This window comes from Plectropomus leopardus, chromosome 23 (genome assembly GCF_026936395.1).
Source record: "Plectropomus leopardus strain MGB_pleo_1.0 chromosome 23, ASM2693639v1, whole genome shotgun sequence".
NCBI classification, from domain to species: domain Eukaryota; kingdom Metazoa; phylum Chordata; class Actinopteri; order Perciformes; family Serranidae; genus Plectropomus; species Plectropomus leopardus.
In genome coordinates this window covers 11,088,268-11,103,580 of record NC_142198.1, presented here as the reverse complement: position 1 = coordinate 11,103,580, position 15,313 = coordinate 11,088,268, and the positions used below count along the sequence as shown (strand labels likewise).

Genomic DNA, 15,313 nt, shown 5'->3' with positions numbered 1-15,313 from the left:
TACACAAACATCAGTATTTTACTTGTGCCAAATCATGAACTACTTGAAATGTCCTTTAAAGCTCTTTTTTACCTTTGTATTGGCAGACCAGAGAGGCTGTCTGCATCTTGTAGATCTGGAGATTGTCTTTCCTGTTCACCTAAAGAACAATGAAGCCTCATGAGCATTTTATATCACAACACACCAATTTTTAAATTCATGGTCATCTCTACCAGATGGTCAGTGGTAACATCTGTCATGTGTTTTTATTTGAACATGGCTACAGTATTTTTTTTCCCTGTCTCTCTCCAGCAAAGACATGTTATCTAACAGGGGTCATGGTGAGGCCCTTTGCCTGGTGCTGTGAGAGGAAGTATCAAAGCAGCTAGTCTGGCAGAGCGCCCTCAGGCCCCCTGTGTACCACTGTGACTGTCTGATCCAGCCAAAGAACGTGGCCCCTCAAAGGGAATTTGGGTTCATATTCAGGCCTGGTTAGCTTTGTGCTAACAGTACTAATGAAACAATAAGGACCTGGAATGAACTCAGATTTAGAAGTTATGCAAACCGATGACAGTAAAAGTCGTCATAATGTGATGTCAAAGAATTACGCTGCAATAATTTTGAGATAATAGCTGATTTCACCCAATAGAACAGCAAAAGTGTTTAGAAACATGTCCCCAGGTGGGGGCCGGTGTGGAGCTTAGCCAAGTTAGCAGGGTGGGTGTGATTTACAAGGCCTGAGACAGACAACAGCTGACTAACAGTACAAGGAAGAGAGTGAGTGGCTGAGGACCATCTGTGATGTGTCAGCATACCCTCTTTTTTTTTTCCTGTGCTCTCTCAAAGCATTAGTGGCTAAATCCTTTGTGCTGGCATGCAATTACGCCGGGGTCAGACTCCAGACTCCAGATCCCCTCCACAACACTATTGCATTTTTAAGCCGTTAAGTCCATGTGGCAATTCACAATTTGATGACGCTGATCTGCAATGTTGGCAAGCAACGGCAACAATATCATTCGCAAAAACACACACACAAAAAAAAGGATGCTGTTTACAATGCTTTTCTCCCTCGAAAATCCCTTCATCTTTATGGTCACACGCACGGTTGCCAAGAGGAAGCTTGAAGGAGAAAGCAGCTGAATAACAAAAGGGCAAGGCGGCTGTGTTGTTGCCTGTCTGTTACGGTTGAAATCAAAAGATTTTGCAGAAAACAGCTATCAAATAATCAATATTATTCCATCCGAATTGAATGTAAATCACTTCTTCAGGTTCGAGCTCTGGCTGATCTCCAGAAAACATTCATTTTGGCGGAATTTGGGGAGCACTGCTTAAGCTGCGGACGCCAGCAAAACAGATGTACTCAAGGTGTCCTGCTGTTTACATGGCCTACTGCACTTGCCTGGGAAAGCGTCCACGTACTGTGATTGCATGGATTAGGCTGTGACTCAGTGGAATTTTATGTACTATCTTAACTGCACCAAGTGGTGTGTAACTGCATTTCCATGACATTCCAATGTTAACGGAAAAGGGTAAAGTCAAAATAGGATTAAAGAAAGTGAAGCCGTCTCATATGCATACATGTTTTTCAGACACTTGCTAAATGTCAGTGGTTGACATATTAAGAGCCATGCTGTGTGCTGCTTTACATTCGTCTTTTTAACAGCTATGAGTATAGAGAAGCATGTAAATCACTCACAAATCTGTCTTTAACAGAAAGGATAACTGCGAAAAGTTCAAGAGAGGCACCTGTTTGTCATCCACTAAAAGTTATTTAGGATATTTAACTGAGAGGAACAGAGAAGTGATCTGACATCATTTCAATTATCCCAACTGCCAGTGAGAGACTCCCAGTGGAAATAGAAAATGTGACTCTATACAGACCATGAAAGCAAACCCAAACCCGGTTTGGAGAAATTGTACATGCAGAAATTCCTGACATCTCTTTGAAGTTTGTTGATGCGACAAAAAAACAAAAAAACTCTACACATTTCAGTTCTAAGGGCTGTCAAGTTGAGATTTGTAGTTCTGTGCGTTCTGCTGTCTGGGGTACTTAAAATTCTTGAACATCAATCAGGCTCGCATGCATATTTGCTGTGCAGCTTTTCATTAAGACCTGAGCTATGTGGGGAAGAAGAGGGAACCCTGGAAATATGTCAAGCTTTCAACTATTTTATCTGTCAGTGGCCAAAACTCCAAAAGGTCATCACACATTCTTATAAATCATTTGGAATAGCCTTTGTTTCTGTGTGTTTTTATGTGGCACAGACATGGGAACAGTAAGCCAAATGCCACAATGTAAATATGCACTAATCTCATGGCATTAACACATTAAAACCACACGCAAACTCACGAACACACATTCACTGAAACAATGTATATAAACACACACAATGGGCAATGAATCCATTGAATCCAATAAAGGATCAAATTCACCATTACTCTTTTTTTTTTTTAAGCAAACTGAGTCGTAACAGCTTTTCTATTGGATTTTAATCAGGTCTACAGGAGCCACCGGAGCCAACCAGGACAAAATCGAGTAAAGGTGTGATTTTCTGTCTAGATAGCAGGTTAAATTGGACCCATCTCCTGACAGCCGTGACCTTTCACGCTGTTACAGACAGGATGTTCTGCTACCATTTCTGCTTTGGTATAATGTAACTTAATGAGATTTTCTCACAAGGACAAAAAGCTGTCAATAAGGTGACCAAGAGGGGCCCGGATTTTGACTTTAGGTCCCTCCTTTGACACAACAAACGAGCACAAGAATGAATCCCTGTGGTGAAAATGTTAACTGAACTCCTCACAACTGCCCACCCACATGTGTGTGCTTTTAGAAAGGATTTTGGACTTTAATGGACAACTGAAATCTGCTCAGCCTTCTCTGAAACTGCAGCTCAGGCCACTGAACTCTGGCCAAATTGACTTAGGACACATTAACTGCAGCTTGTCAATACAATTTGCAGACAGTAGGGCATAAATATCCCATACTGATAAAATAGCTCCTGAGGAGTAGAACTCAAAGGCCCTAAAAGAGATTTTAAACAAAGATTAGATTAGCAAATTTAGCATTAAAAACATCAAATTAATCATCAGTAGACACTTTCCAAATACAAAAGTATTATGAAATTTTACTAAATAAAGAGGAGGCAAGTAATTGAACTGAGTTTCGTGTGTGATTAATAGAGGCACTGGGGGGCAAATAGCCTCAGTGAGTAAATAATGGCATTAACATGTGCTTTTCATACAAAAAATTAACACATTCTACTTTTACCTTTGGGCAAAATGTACATTTGTGCCATCAACTATGAACACAAATTTTATCAGGTAAAGACTAGCCTTAATGATGATTTAATGGGACATCTTTCGAGAAATACAAGAAAAACAAAAAAAGATATGGCAGCAGTGAATAAATAAGCATGCCTTATTTGTCTCTTTGGCAGGGATTCTTACACATGAATCACTCTGCATGTATAGATGCTCAGGCAAAATGACAAGACCAGCATACAACACTATGCATTTCTGCTTCTTTCCCCAACCTTACCACACTTGTGTAAGAGCTATTTTCAACTCTGAATAAAACTTAAGGCGGATAAAATTGTTGCTGCTGTTTTTGTGCTGCATTTCATAACTCTTTGGGACCTTGAAACAACTGCAGTGCTACTAAATGGCATTTCCACTGCCTCATGTTTGAATACCACCTTGTGACAGGCCCAGTCATGGCATTTTCTGCGTGGCTGGGCACAGTTGGGTGGCTCCTACAAGCTCACTCATCTTCCCCTCTTATTCAGGATTAACTCGGCGTATTCCTGTTGAGGGAATTAGTTTGGTATTTTTTAAGATATTTCCCTCCCTTTTTCTCTTTGCTGATACTGTGTATCATAAACAAGCATGTGCTAGATAAAGAATGAGAAGGGTGTCCAGGCGACAAACCCCTGAGTGCTATTCACATCTAATCTTCCTCCAAGATAAAAATAACCATTATTGCAACTGTGCAACATGACTCATATTTGAGGCTCATCATATTTCATGTTTTACAGACTTTTTTTAACAGTAGTTGTAACCAAACTAATTTCCCCCTGCAGAATTTTTTATCCCCATGGATGTAAAAACTGCTGTACTTCCTGATGCAACACATTATTCACTGCTGTTAAAGGTTAACAAAGTGCTTGAGGTTCTTTTGTCACCATTTCCTCTTTAACTTTTTTGTGTAATATGTGAGGAAGGAAAAAGACCTGACACAAACCAGGATTTTTATTTCTGACATTAATACTTAATTAACAAAAAAATCTGGATCTTTATGAGTTTTCTACTTGCATTGAGGTTTCCTTTAAGCCCATGTACATTCCTCTGCGTGCTGCATAACATAAACTTTACTCAGGAAAAAAGGTCAAGGCCAGGCAGCGAGCAACCAGAGCACACATATTTCCATACAGTATCCCTTCAATCAGGCTGTGACCTTACAGTACTGATGGAACAATAAATCAAGGAAATTGCTGAGTACTATCTTAATGTTTCAGACACACGGAAGTCTACGGGCAGAGGAAAGTTCTTTAATGCCAGGGCCAAGCCTTTGTGAACGACTGATACTTTCATGAGTGATTTATTTCCACAATATAAAACAGTAGAAAATGTATATTTATTTGGGATTTATATGTGTACATTCTAAAGAAATGATTTTAATGAAAAAAATTAATGAAAAAAAGTATATATAAAAATTCTTAATCACTGCATATATTAAATGCTCTCTTCTTTTAATACGTGCACATGCTGGAAATATACAGAGTAAGCAAATGTTGCTTAAATAAAGTCATTTGTATGCAGAAGTATGACATTATGCACATGTGAGAGTCACTTACCAGTGGAAAACGCAGCATGCAAGATGTCAGCCTTCAAATCATTGCTTCCTCTCGGAGGGAAGTGATCCCTAAAATACAAAATAAATTCAATTATTTATGCATTGTGGATTGCCACAAGATATTCCAGAGCATGATCTTTTACCAGCCACTTAAAATGAATAACATGGTTGCATGCAGTAAAACGGGGAAATAAACCCTCTTAACCTCAGCCTTAATATACATCTTTATCATGACTGATTTACAATGGTGTAATTTGATACTAACTCCTGCTACATTCTTTTCTTAAATAGGACACCTACAAAGATATTATTATAATTTCTTTCAATGTATTTTTTTCCTTTATTGTTATTGATCCTTTTATTTTATCTTTTATTGTACATATCCTTTTAAAAGTGCTATGCTTTGTATTTGCTGTTAAATGTTTAAAGATCAGGGTTGCCACATGTTTTCATTGACAAAATTCCAAAGCTTTTTCATAACTTTTCAAGGACCCTTTATACCTTTTTTTTTTTAAAATTCTATTATTGTTTTTTTTTATTATTAGAGGTTAAGTGACACCGACAACTACAGAAAATAAATTTGCCGTTATGTTACATGATGTGGAAGGTTATCTACTGAAGATAACTGTTTCATTACAGGCTATAAAATTCCATGATTTTTCCAAAACATTCAATGATTTTTACGAATTTCGTGATTTTTCCAGGCCTGGAAAATGTGATTGTGAAATTCCATGACTTTTCCAGGTCTTAAATGACTGTGGGAACCCTGAAAGATGTCATAATAAATCCAATGAAAACTAGCAGTAGAAAAAGTCATGACTTATAACCAAAATAAAATTACAAATTTTATACATTTTCAATGACTTCAGGTCTTAAACCAGTCCCAAAACATCTTCACAATATGTTGAAGAACTGATAATCAAAGGAGCCCTTTACCAAGTTACTGTCAAGAGAGGGGCTTGAATAATTCACTAGCAGTTGAGGAAGTCAGCGATCTGCTGGCTCTTCCCTCTGTGTACAGGAGTTGTCAGCTAGTTGAGATAATTATCTCCAAACAAGACCTGTACCACAAAGCCAACAAATGACAGCCCAGCATAATAAGGCTGGCACATCTGCCTAGTGTGCATTTATGTTAAATGGGTCTTGCTATTCTTAGAACAGTTTGTTTGTAATATTTAATCATTTAAAGATGGAAGCACTTTTGAGTCTCAAATCCTTATGTGAGTAGGGCATGAGATGATAAAGCAACATTCTGACGCTGGCACCACACAGCAAAAATTGTGTAATAGCCATAGCTGCGCCAAGTTTGTGTACCTGGCTGATAAGACGTAGACAGTCTATTTTACCTTGACAAATGCAGCTCAGGAATGGGCTGCAGATCTTTGGAAGAGAGGTTCTCTACCACCGGTGAGTCGAGATTTGCTGAGCCATTGCTTAGTCTGTCACTACTCTCATATCCAGATTCAGTTCGCTGTATCTTCCAGTTGTCATTCCGCACTTTTAGAGTTGCTGAGCCCTTTGACCTGTCCTTGTCACTGTAGCCACCTCGGCCATCTGAGTCCAGCGAGCTTCGGCTGCCACCTGTTTCATGCCTCTGCTCATCCTCATAGATGGTCATTAGGCTTTTGGGTTTGCGTTCCTCTCGGCCTCCCCACGTGAAATCTCTGTCTTGCTCTCGGTCGCGGGAGGGAGACTGACTATTGGGTCTCCTTCGCGGGCTGTGCTGCCTTCGTTCTTGACTTCCCGAGTTACCAACGCCACTTAAAACACTGTCCACATTGAGCGCCTCGCGCATGGGCTTCCAGGGGCGGCTGGACCTGCTGCGACTTCCAGGGCGCTCTCTGGAGTCTTGGCTGCTGTCAGTGTCGTATCCGTTGGAGACGTGTTCCAATCTCCGGCTGTGATGACTACTGCTGATACTGGGCACATTGGGCAACACTTGGACCCTAGAGTGAGAGCGAGCGGGCTCATGTGAGGAGCGTCCGGCAAGGTGGGGCGTTCGCTCGGTCCGTGTGGGACCTTTTCCTTGACTGCTGTACAGCCGAGTTTCCAGGTGTTGTCTGAAGCCATTCTCTGGAGGGGAGGCGGAGCGGGAGTAGGTCCTGTCCTGACCTGGATCTGATATAAAACAGGAGAAGTTTCATGAGAGCTTGAACTAGGAGAACAGCAAAACACATTCTAAACAGATGTTTTCAATAAATGAGTTAAGAATAAAAAACTTTTTTCAAATTCTAACATTATAGACCTGTTAACCAACAAATCTACTGAGACAGTAAAATATGTGATACACTGTACAATATATCTTTTTAACTTCTCTAAGCTCCAAACATGCCTTTGTCGTATATGAAAAAATAATGCATCAACTTTGGCTTCTTTTATATATCTTTTATATATATGGATCAGGATTCCTAAATCTTAAGACAAGTGGAATTTAAGACTTTTTAAAACTGTTTTAATGCCACTTTAATTGAAATTTAAGAGTAATTTTACAGTAGCCATTATTGAAGGAAAAAACATATACATCAATTACTTAAGAAAAATTGGAATATATTTTATTTTTCTATTTATTGTAAACTTAAAACATAAATCTTCTTTTATTTTAATGCACGACGCATTTGGTAAATTATTGTTTTTTTTAAATCCATTATTTTGGGATTTTGAAAAAAACCAATCCTTTTCAATTAAAAAAAATCCTATCCCTGATGTCGAATTATTTTTAAGACTTTTGAAAGATTGATTTTAGACATCTTAATGCTAAATAAGGCCTTATTTTAAGATAAATGAATTTAACTCCTTTTAAGACTCTTTGAGGATCTGCAGCAACCCTGTAGATTGTCAAAAATTTTAAACTACACCTGATGTCATGAATAATTTTCTCAAGACCAAAAAATTTACTTTCATTGACACCTTGACACCAAGACACAAAACTGTGCCAATGTGCAGGGTGGGCAGAAAGTGAGGGAAGAGCATGACGACAACAGGGCTGCTGACATTTATGTGTGCAGATGACGGGGAGGTGTGAATTACAGCAGACAGCGGTCGATTTCTATCCGTGGTGTGTACACAGACGGGGGCCAGCTTATTTACAAACATTCATGCAGCTACACACGATAAAAGGAGCACTTTGGGTGTAATTTTGTGTGCACATGCATACATGAGCATGTTTTTCAAATACATATGTGACACATGTTCACATGATAGTGTGTAACGGATGTGTGTCTGCTATTCCAAGGACACTTCCAGCAATAATAGCCACTTTCAAAATATACGGCCAGACATCCTTCCTGGAAACTAGTTCACTCGTGTTGAGCTATACATACATACATACACGCACACACACACACACACACACACACACACACACACACACACACACATTTATTTTATGACACAGCGGTGACATTTTTTGAGCAGCACTACATTGGCCACGAGTTTTGATTTAATCTTTTAAATGAAATCAAAAAGATAATTTCAAAATGTGTGGAAAATGTGACATTTTAGTTTTACTGTACTAGTCCTTATTTCAGAACTTAAAGCTTGAATCAGAGGCTGCATGCTTTGTGTTGGAGTCATCTAAATAACCAGGAAAATCTCATCTGCTCTAACATCGTGTTTGAGTGCACAAAAAGTGAATCTAACACTACATATAACTGTCAGTCCTTGGAAAGCCTGCAAGAGATACAGTCCCTATTGCTTCGGATTCTGCTGACTGTGTGCCAGAGTTAAATCACTTCAAACATCACTCTCTACATTTTTCGCCAGTATATAGGATACCGGTGTGTTTCAAAGAGTTTCTGCAGCGCTGTCAACAGTACACAAGACTGTGGATCATTTTGCAAGAATGGTAACATGCCTCAATCAATACAGCCAGAAATCATTTATTAATACCTTGGAGTTATCTCACAGTTTGATATGAACTGAGCAGCAAAGTGGCTTAAGCTTTTCTTGAGTGATTTTTTTTTCTGGAGAAGACTTTTTAGCAGAGTCCCAGCCTGGGTATGAGCCCCACTGCTGTAAATGTATACTACTTACATTAACTGTAGTGTCACCTCCAGCCTCTCCATTCATCACGGTGACGACACTAGCCTCCTTTAGCTTACTGCATTCAATCATAGCAGGACGTGAGCTCGCTGCTAACGCAGGCTACTGCTGTTCATATAGTCGATTTGGGAGTGTGTTAGAATTGTGCTTCATAATCTCTAAACTGATAGTTAAAAGCAGTTATGTACAAAGAGTCTTAAAAGGAGCAGACCGATCAGTGTACTGATGAGAACTAACGCACACTCAATTTGTGAGGCAACAGGTACATATAGTTCCAAAAATCACATTCCTGGTACAGACAGTACCAGGAATGTGATTTTTTTTTAGTTAAATTCACCCTCTAATTATATCATACTGTATTTATCACTATTTTGTTGGATCAGGGTTACAGTATATGTTTGTAAATGTCCATGGGGACCACAGTGAGGGAAACCAATAGCTCTGAATATGAGAGAGCAGGATGAAGGCAGGCTCCAACAGACGTCAGCGCTTAATCCCCTTTCTGACACATTGCTCCCGAACCGACGGTTACATAAGGGCTGGAGGGAAGTGGAGGGCTAGCCTTTTGTATCTTAGAGCCTGACAATTCTCATGTGTATGTTTGTTATATGTTGCATTGCATGTGCAGTCCCCATCTATACGTCCACACACTGCAACCAACCTCTGTAGCGGGATTCTGGCCTCCGTTGACCGCTCCTATCGGGCTCTCTTCTGGATGGATGCATCCCACGCACCTCTCCTGCTCTCTGGGCAACTTCTCGAGAAATCTCCCTGAGGCGACTTTTGGGATCGTTGTTGCCAATTTTCACTTTAAAAATAAAAGAGATGTCAAGCATAACTATGTAATTAATGCTGAATATATATATTTTTTCAATCTCAGTTGTACCTCTGCTGAATCAGGTGGGGATTTCCACTACCACTGCAGACACTATTAAAATTATTTCTATCTCAGTGTATGTATAGGTATCTATTGTCACTACATCCTTCTCCATGTCACTGTTTTCTATCTTTCAGTGCCAGCACCCCTGAGGCACTGAGCAGTTGCAGAGCAGACAGAGGCAAACTTTACAGCACATCATTGTGCTGATGGATACGGTATATTTTCTGCCACATGAGGGGAAAGGCAGCAGGGTGGAAACATGTCCATGCAGAAGCTTCCCTGCTCTGTCTCTGGCAGATTTTCACTTTGAAAGGCAATGATTAGTCATGGCACTGGAAAACATGATCATACTGTGGTTCTGTTAGCTGTCAGAGATTTCAACAGCAATCTCTGTGAAGAGAACAAGATGTTTCAAAAAACACCAGGTATTTTTAGAGACTGTTTGGTATTCCATATTCTCTTCAGCACCAAAAAAGAAGTGTAAAGTTCACAAGCTGATTAATCAGAACTTAATAATTTGACTGTGATGCTTCTTAAAGCTTTGACTAGCATTTTTCTTCCTTCTCTTCACCAAATCTTAAGCAATGAGCTTTCAAGTGCAGACAAAGAGTGACACACAAAACTCAAGGACCATCACAATTTCATACAGCTACATACTAAACATGGAACATGCCATAAAATAAAAAGAGATGCAATTTCACCAGTCTGATCTGCTCCCACAACCTTTTGTTTCATTGTCTTTCCACTAAGGTCAATTACTCATCTTCACAAATCTCCTTTTCTCAATTTACACTCCTCTCCCCACTTGCACTTAAGTATGTGCAGAATTGTCAGCTCTTTGTGACCTCTCCCCTCAATGAGGGTCCCTAATCCCCTCCTGTATTACGAACACGGCCAGATTTAGTTTTACAGCGAAGACATTTAATTATCTCTTCCACTGCTTGCTATGCCAGATCTGTGCTTGTTGCCACTCTCTGCAGACAAAAATATTTACAAATGAAGCAGTCTTTCAAGGCTAAAAAGTCTAACCACCGTACAATTTGGCTAATGTCTCTCTGGTATGTTTTTCTCTCTTGAGCTGCAGTAATTTCACAAGCACATATTGTGTATTTAAACCAAGTTTTGTAATGTTGGGGGAAAAAATAGAAAAAAAAACACTTGAATAAATTATGTGCAGCACGTTTTTCCACATCTTGGGTTAGGAATCTCTCTCTCTCTTTGCATTCTGGCCATATTCAGTCGTTCCATATTTCCCTCTTACCTGGTCCCCGTCCTCCATTGGTCTGATTACTGGTCCTGCTGAAGGTGGAAGAGGTCTTCTGTTTCAAAGAACCTTGGCCCAGCAGAGCATTCAGATTCTCCCTGGTGAGGTCCAGCTTCTTGTGGGCTACAACTGGAGACTCAATGCCTGTGGAGGAAGACATAAAGAAAACAAAAAATGTAAACATTAATCTAAGGCCATATGTGCATGACTGTCTTTTTCCAACAAAAACACAACACATTTTTTAACTTAAATTTAACAATAAAACATAAATTTGATATCAACAAATACATCAACTGCACCTGAAACTAAGAAACAGAATTTAAATTACAAAATCCACATAATGTTCTCCTCGGTTTTTGCAGGATCATCCAGTTTGGTCCAGCGCCCTGTCAGCTCTGATGGGCGGTGAGCGGCTGCCACAGCTTGCACCTGGGGCACGGCCAGCATGGAGAGTTGGAGGAGGATCTTTAAAGGGGATAAAAACCTCCCCAACCAAACAAATCCAGGGATATATAATCCAAACAGCAGAGATGTTCAGCTGTTGTCATCAACAAATTTTCATTACTACCCTGCAAATGCAACTAATATGATGTGGGATTTTACACGTCCGGTAAAGAGTTTTTGCTGATGTTTCTCTGAATTTGATTTCCATTTACAGCGACCTGCAAACAAAAGGGACTTTTTTTTTATTTTGCGGTTAATTAAATGTGTGCTGAGGGAGTAAAAGCACTACTTCAGTATACCAACAGCATTGCAAGAATTTTACTTTGCATAAAAACATCATGTCTTTTCAAATTTCCACCTACTCGTAAGATTGCATTTGTTCGTCAAACACTTAACTCCAGCTGGGTGTACGGAGGGAAATGGGCTTTCCTTTTATTACCTCCACATCCTGCATTATTCTGAGAACTATAAATACTGAATAAGCCATAGCTGCACGCCTCTACCTCAAATTAATGGGCACTATAATTAAACAGGGGACTTGGGATGGTATTATGAATAGTGAAAACACACTCAACAGGACTAACAACCAAGATAAATGCATCGCAAAGGAATTAGATGTTGTCATTTCCATAAAAGGACACTATATCTTAGCAATATAAAATACCTATGTTTCCACAGAGCCTCCACAGTGACATAATTTATGTTGAGGACTTTTAAAAACCATCATGATGACCTGTGACCCATTCTTTGAGGCCACTTTTTACAGTAAAAGTTAGTACAGTCAAAATCGCTGATGAAGAAAATGCAGAACCAGACTTATTTTTAAACATCCCCCCTTGGACAGGCCATACCTTGCACTTCTCCATTGACAGGGGTCTTGTAATGAGACTGGCTGCTTTTTTGTCTTGAGGCATCGTCTGCGGTGATTGCACTCCCGTCAGGGTTGGAGTAAAAGAGGAGGAGAGGTTGGAAGTGACCTTTGATACATTTGCTGACCACATCTTTCCATCTAGAGCCGATCTATAGCAAAGAACAAGAGGAAAGGTGGTCAATGCACATGTGCTTGCAGTCTTTGCAGGATTTCTGCATATTTACATGATAATACACAGTGAAACAAACAAAATAAGACTTTCTTTTGTGTGAAAATATGTCAATCAATCAATTTAAATGTATTAAAGAGGATTTAAAATGTCAGATTCCCCTAATGGGAAACAAAGCAACCATGAAATAATTCAATTTGGAAAAGCAGACAGATTGTGCACATAACCGGATAATTTGCTTTCTTGCGACCTCATCTGTTTTCATTTGACAAAGGGGTATCAGAAAAGTTTTGTTGTGTAACTGATCTGACAGAAGGCATTTTAACTTATTACAAACAGAGCACCACTTTAGTGGCATCACCAAAATGCCACAACCCAAGTCAATCTTAGCCTGACAGAAAATCCTCTGACAGCTTTTTAATAAAATTAGCTGTCAAACCTCAAAACAAAACCTCACCTTTATTGCGCATAGTCTAATTTGTGAGTGAATATATCACGCTCAGGCCAAATCGCACAATCACATTAGCTAAGCTGTGTAAGGTGCGTGTCTCGCCACAGAGGCACCACAAAGGCAGGCTGCAGGCTAACAGATGCTTGTGTGCTCCTTAATTAAGCAAATGACGGTGGAAGAGGGAGGGAGAGGAGAAAGTAGGAGGAGGAGAGATGAGGTAAAGAAGAATGAATGCAAAGCAAAACAAAGACAACACAAACAAAGGAATGTTGCAGAGGTAGATATAAAATACAAAAAAAAAAAAGACAAACAAATGGGCTGTGGTTGTGAATGCTCAGCAGTCTCTTACTCCTGTCATGTGCTGTACTTTGTCAAAATCAGACTAAAAATCAGCAACCACTCTAAGGGTACCATGAGGCTGTAATGATCTTTGCACCTTCTTGTCTAAATGCTGTATTGGTTGCATAAACTAAATGTGTAGCCACGACACAACGTCCAACATGGTTTCTACATCTTAAGGCAAGTTAGATTTAATACTTTTTTTAGAATTTGTTAATGCCTAGTAGGACTGAAATTAAAGGCAGCTTTTACAATAACAAAATTGTACAAAATAAATCGACATCAGTTACTCAGAGTTTGGGACAATTTTGTCCGAATATCTATTTTAACATAAAATATGACTTTTTCCATTCATCCAGGCATGGCGTAGACGCGGGTACAGCAGAACTTGGAAACACCTGGCATGTGTTAGAGGGTTTTCTTGGCAGTTTTGTGTATTTCCCATCAAGGCTGAAAAACTTTTTGCATAAAATATACTGAGCCTTGAATGCGCTGCCCTGTACCCATTTCAGCAATGCTGCAAAATCTTGGTTTTATGGCAAACAGTAGCAGAGTTTGTGCTTCGCCATGTTGGCCAGGGTGCAGTCACAGCTAGCTAGCAGACAGCAGGTCCTCTGCTCTGAGCATCCCAGCCAGGAAAACACAATATAAGTGTTGTCGATTAATCTGTTCTGATTTGCTTAACTTTTTCTTTCAAAAAAGTTCCCAATTATTTCAAGATTTTACAGTGCAACATCATAAAGAAACCATTTACTAGACTTGAATGGCTGATTTAAAAAAAATTAAACAAGGCCACTGCCAGAATGGAGAGTCCTGAATGGACATAGTATAGACTCTAGTACTGTAACTCACCATCTTGCTACTATGAGCAAGTAACTGTATTTCATCTGCATTTTATCATTCTCATTAAACAAATAATGCTTTATGTACTGGAAAAGCAGCGATCAGGCTACAGCAGTCATTTAGCGGCTGGGACTTGGGGAGTCACAGAAATACTGGCAAGTTTCGACCTAGGTATGGACTTGGCAGGCACTAAGCACTGTAGCTCCTCCATCTCAGTCGGAGGGGGGCTGCACACACAGCACAAGCTGCTGATGGATTGACGCAGAGCCAGCCAGCCGCTGCACCACAGTCCCCGAGAAAATTGTGAGGATGTGAAACAAAAGGCATGCTCAACCATGTGCACGCCATGAAAATAAAGCCAATATTTATCAAAAAGAGGAGGGGAATGGATGAAAGGATTTACAGCCTTTATACTATATACACACACAGCCATTATCAACAGAACAGAGACACAAATAAAACCTTTTTCTCACATACAGATTGCAAGGTGTAGGTGTGTATGCTCACCTGCACCTTGCAACTCAGCTTTCTCAGGGACCCTTCAACTTTAACCAATGAAGGGATCTGTAAAATAATCTTTACTTGTTAAGCTCCACTTCACTACTGCAGTACTTTGTGATGACAGAGTTGGGGAACTGCAGTAAAGATAGGGGGGGGGGGTTAGCTGACTCTTCAGTGCCATAAAGGCTCATCAACCCAGAGGCTCATGAAGGGCAATCGATGTGGCCTTTATTGGGCGATAAAAAGACTTGGTGATGGCAGATAGAAAGCTGAAAACTGCTACTGTTTGCTGCTGAATATAAAAGACTACATTTTATCAACTCAGAACAGCACATTTTCATGCATGGAGATTTCCACATTTTTAAACTGTGGCCCATCTGTACGCTAATGGCCCGTGAAAACTAAACTATGAATAAATTCTGAGAAAAACAAGTATATATTAGAAACTTTTTCACAAAAGTTAGCCTTTTTTGCAAGATGCAAGAGAAGAAATCAGATAAAGCTTGTTGGATAACTCTTAAATTCAGTATAGACTAGACTTCACTAAAGCTTTTCATTTGTGTGTTGTAATGAGCTTTACTTGTTTATAATCATCGTGCTGCTGTGTATACATATTCTTTTTACAATTAACAAATTATTTTTCAAGTCTGTGAAATGTCAGAAAATGTTAAAATTC

At 39.6% G+C, this 15,313-nt stretch overlaps 1 protein-coding gene across 2 annotated transcripts in view; it reads right to left on the bottom strand.

Annotated features, from left to right (window-relative positions):
* usp53a (ubiquitin specific peptidase 53a) overlaps positions 1–15,313 on the bottom strand; it is a 35,295-nt gene that overhangs the window by 2,331 nt on the left and 17,651 nt on the right. For both annotated transcript variants that reach the window (XM_088073585.1, XM_042512215.2), the window contains exons 10-15: positions 12,315–12,483; positions 11,017–11,163; positions 9,537–9,683; positions 6,181–6,952; positions 4,836–4,903; positions 73–139 (exon numbers count right to left, since the gene is read on the bottom strand). In XM_088073585.1, coding sequence (XP_087929711.1) covers positions 73–139; positions 4,836–4,903; positions 6,181–6,952; positions 9,537–9,683; positions 11,017–11,163; positions 12,315–12,483 — 1,370 coding nt within the window. The remainder of the gene's footprint in view (positions 1–72; positions 140–4,835; positions 4,904–6,180; positions 6,953–9,536; positions 9,684–11,016; positions 11,164–12,314; positions 12,484–15,313) is intronic.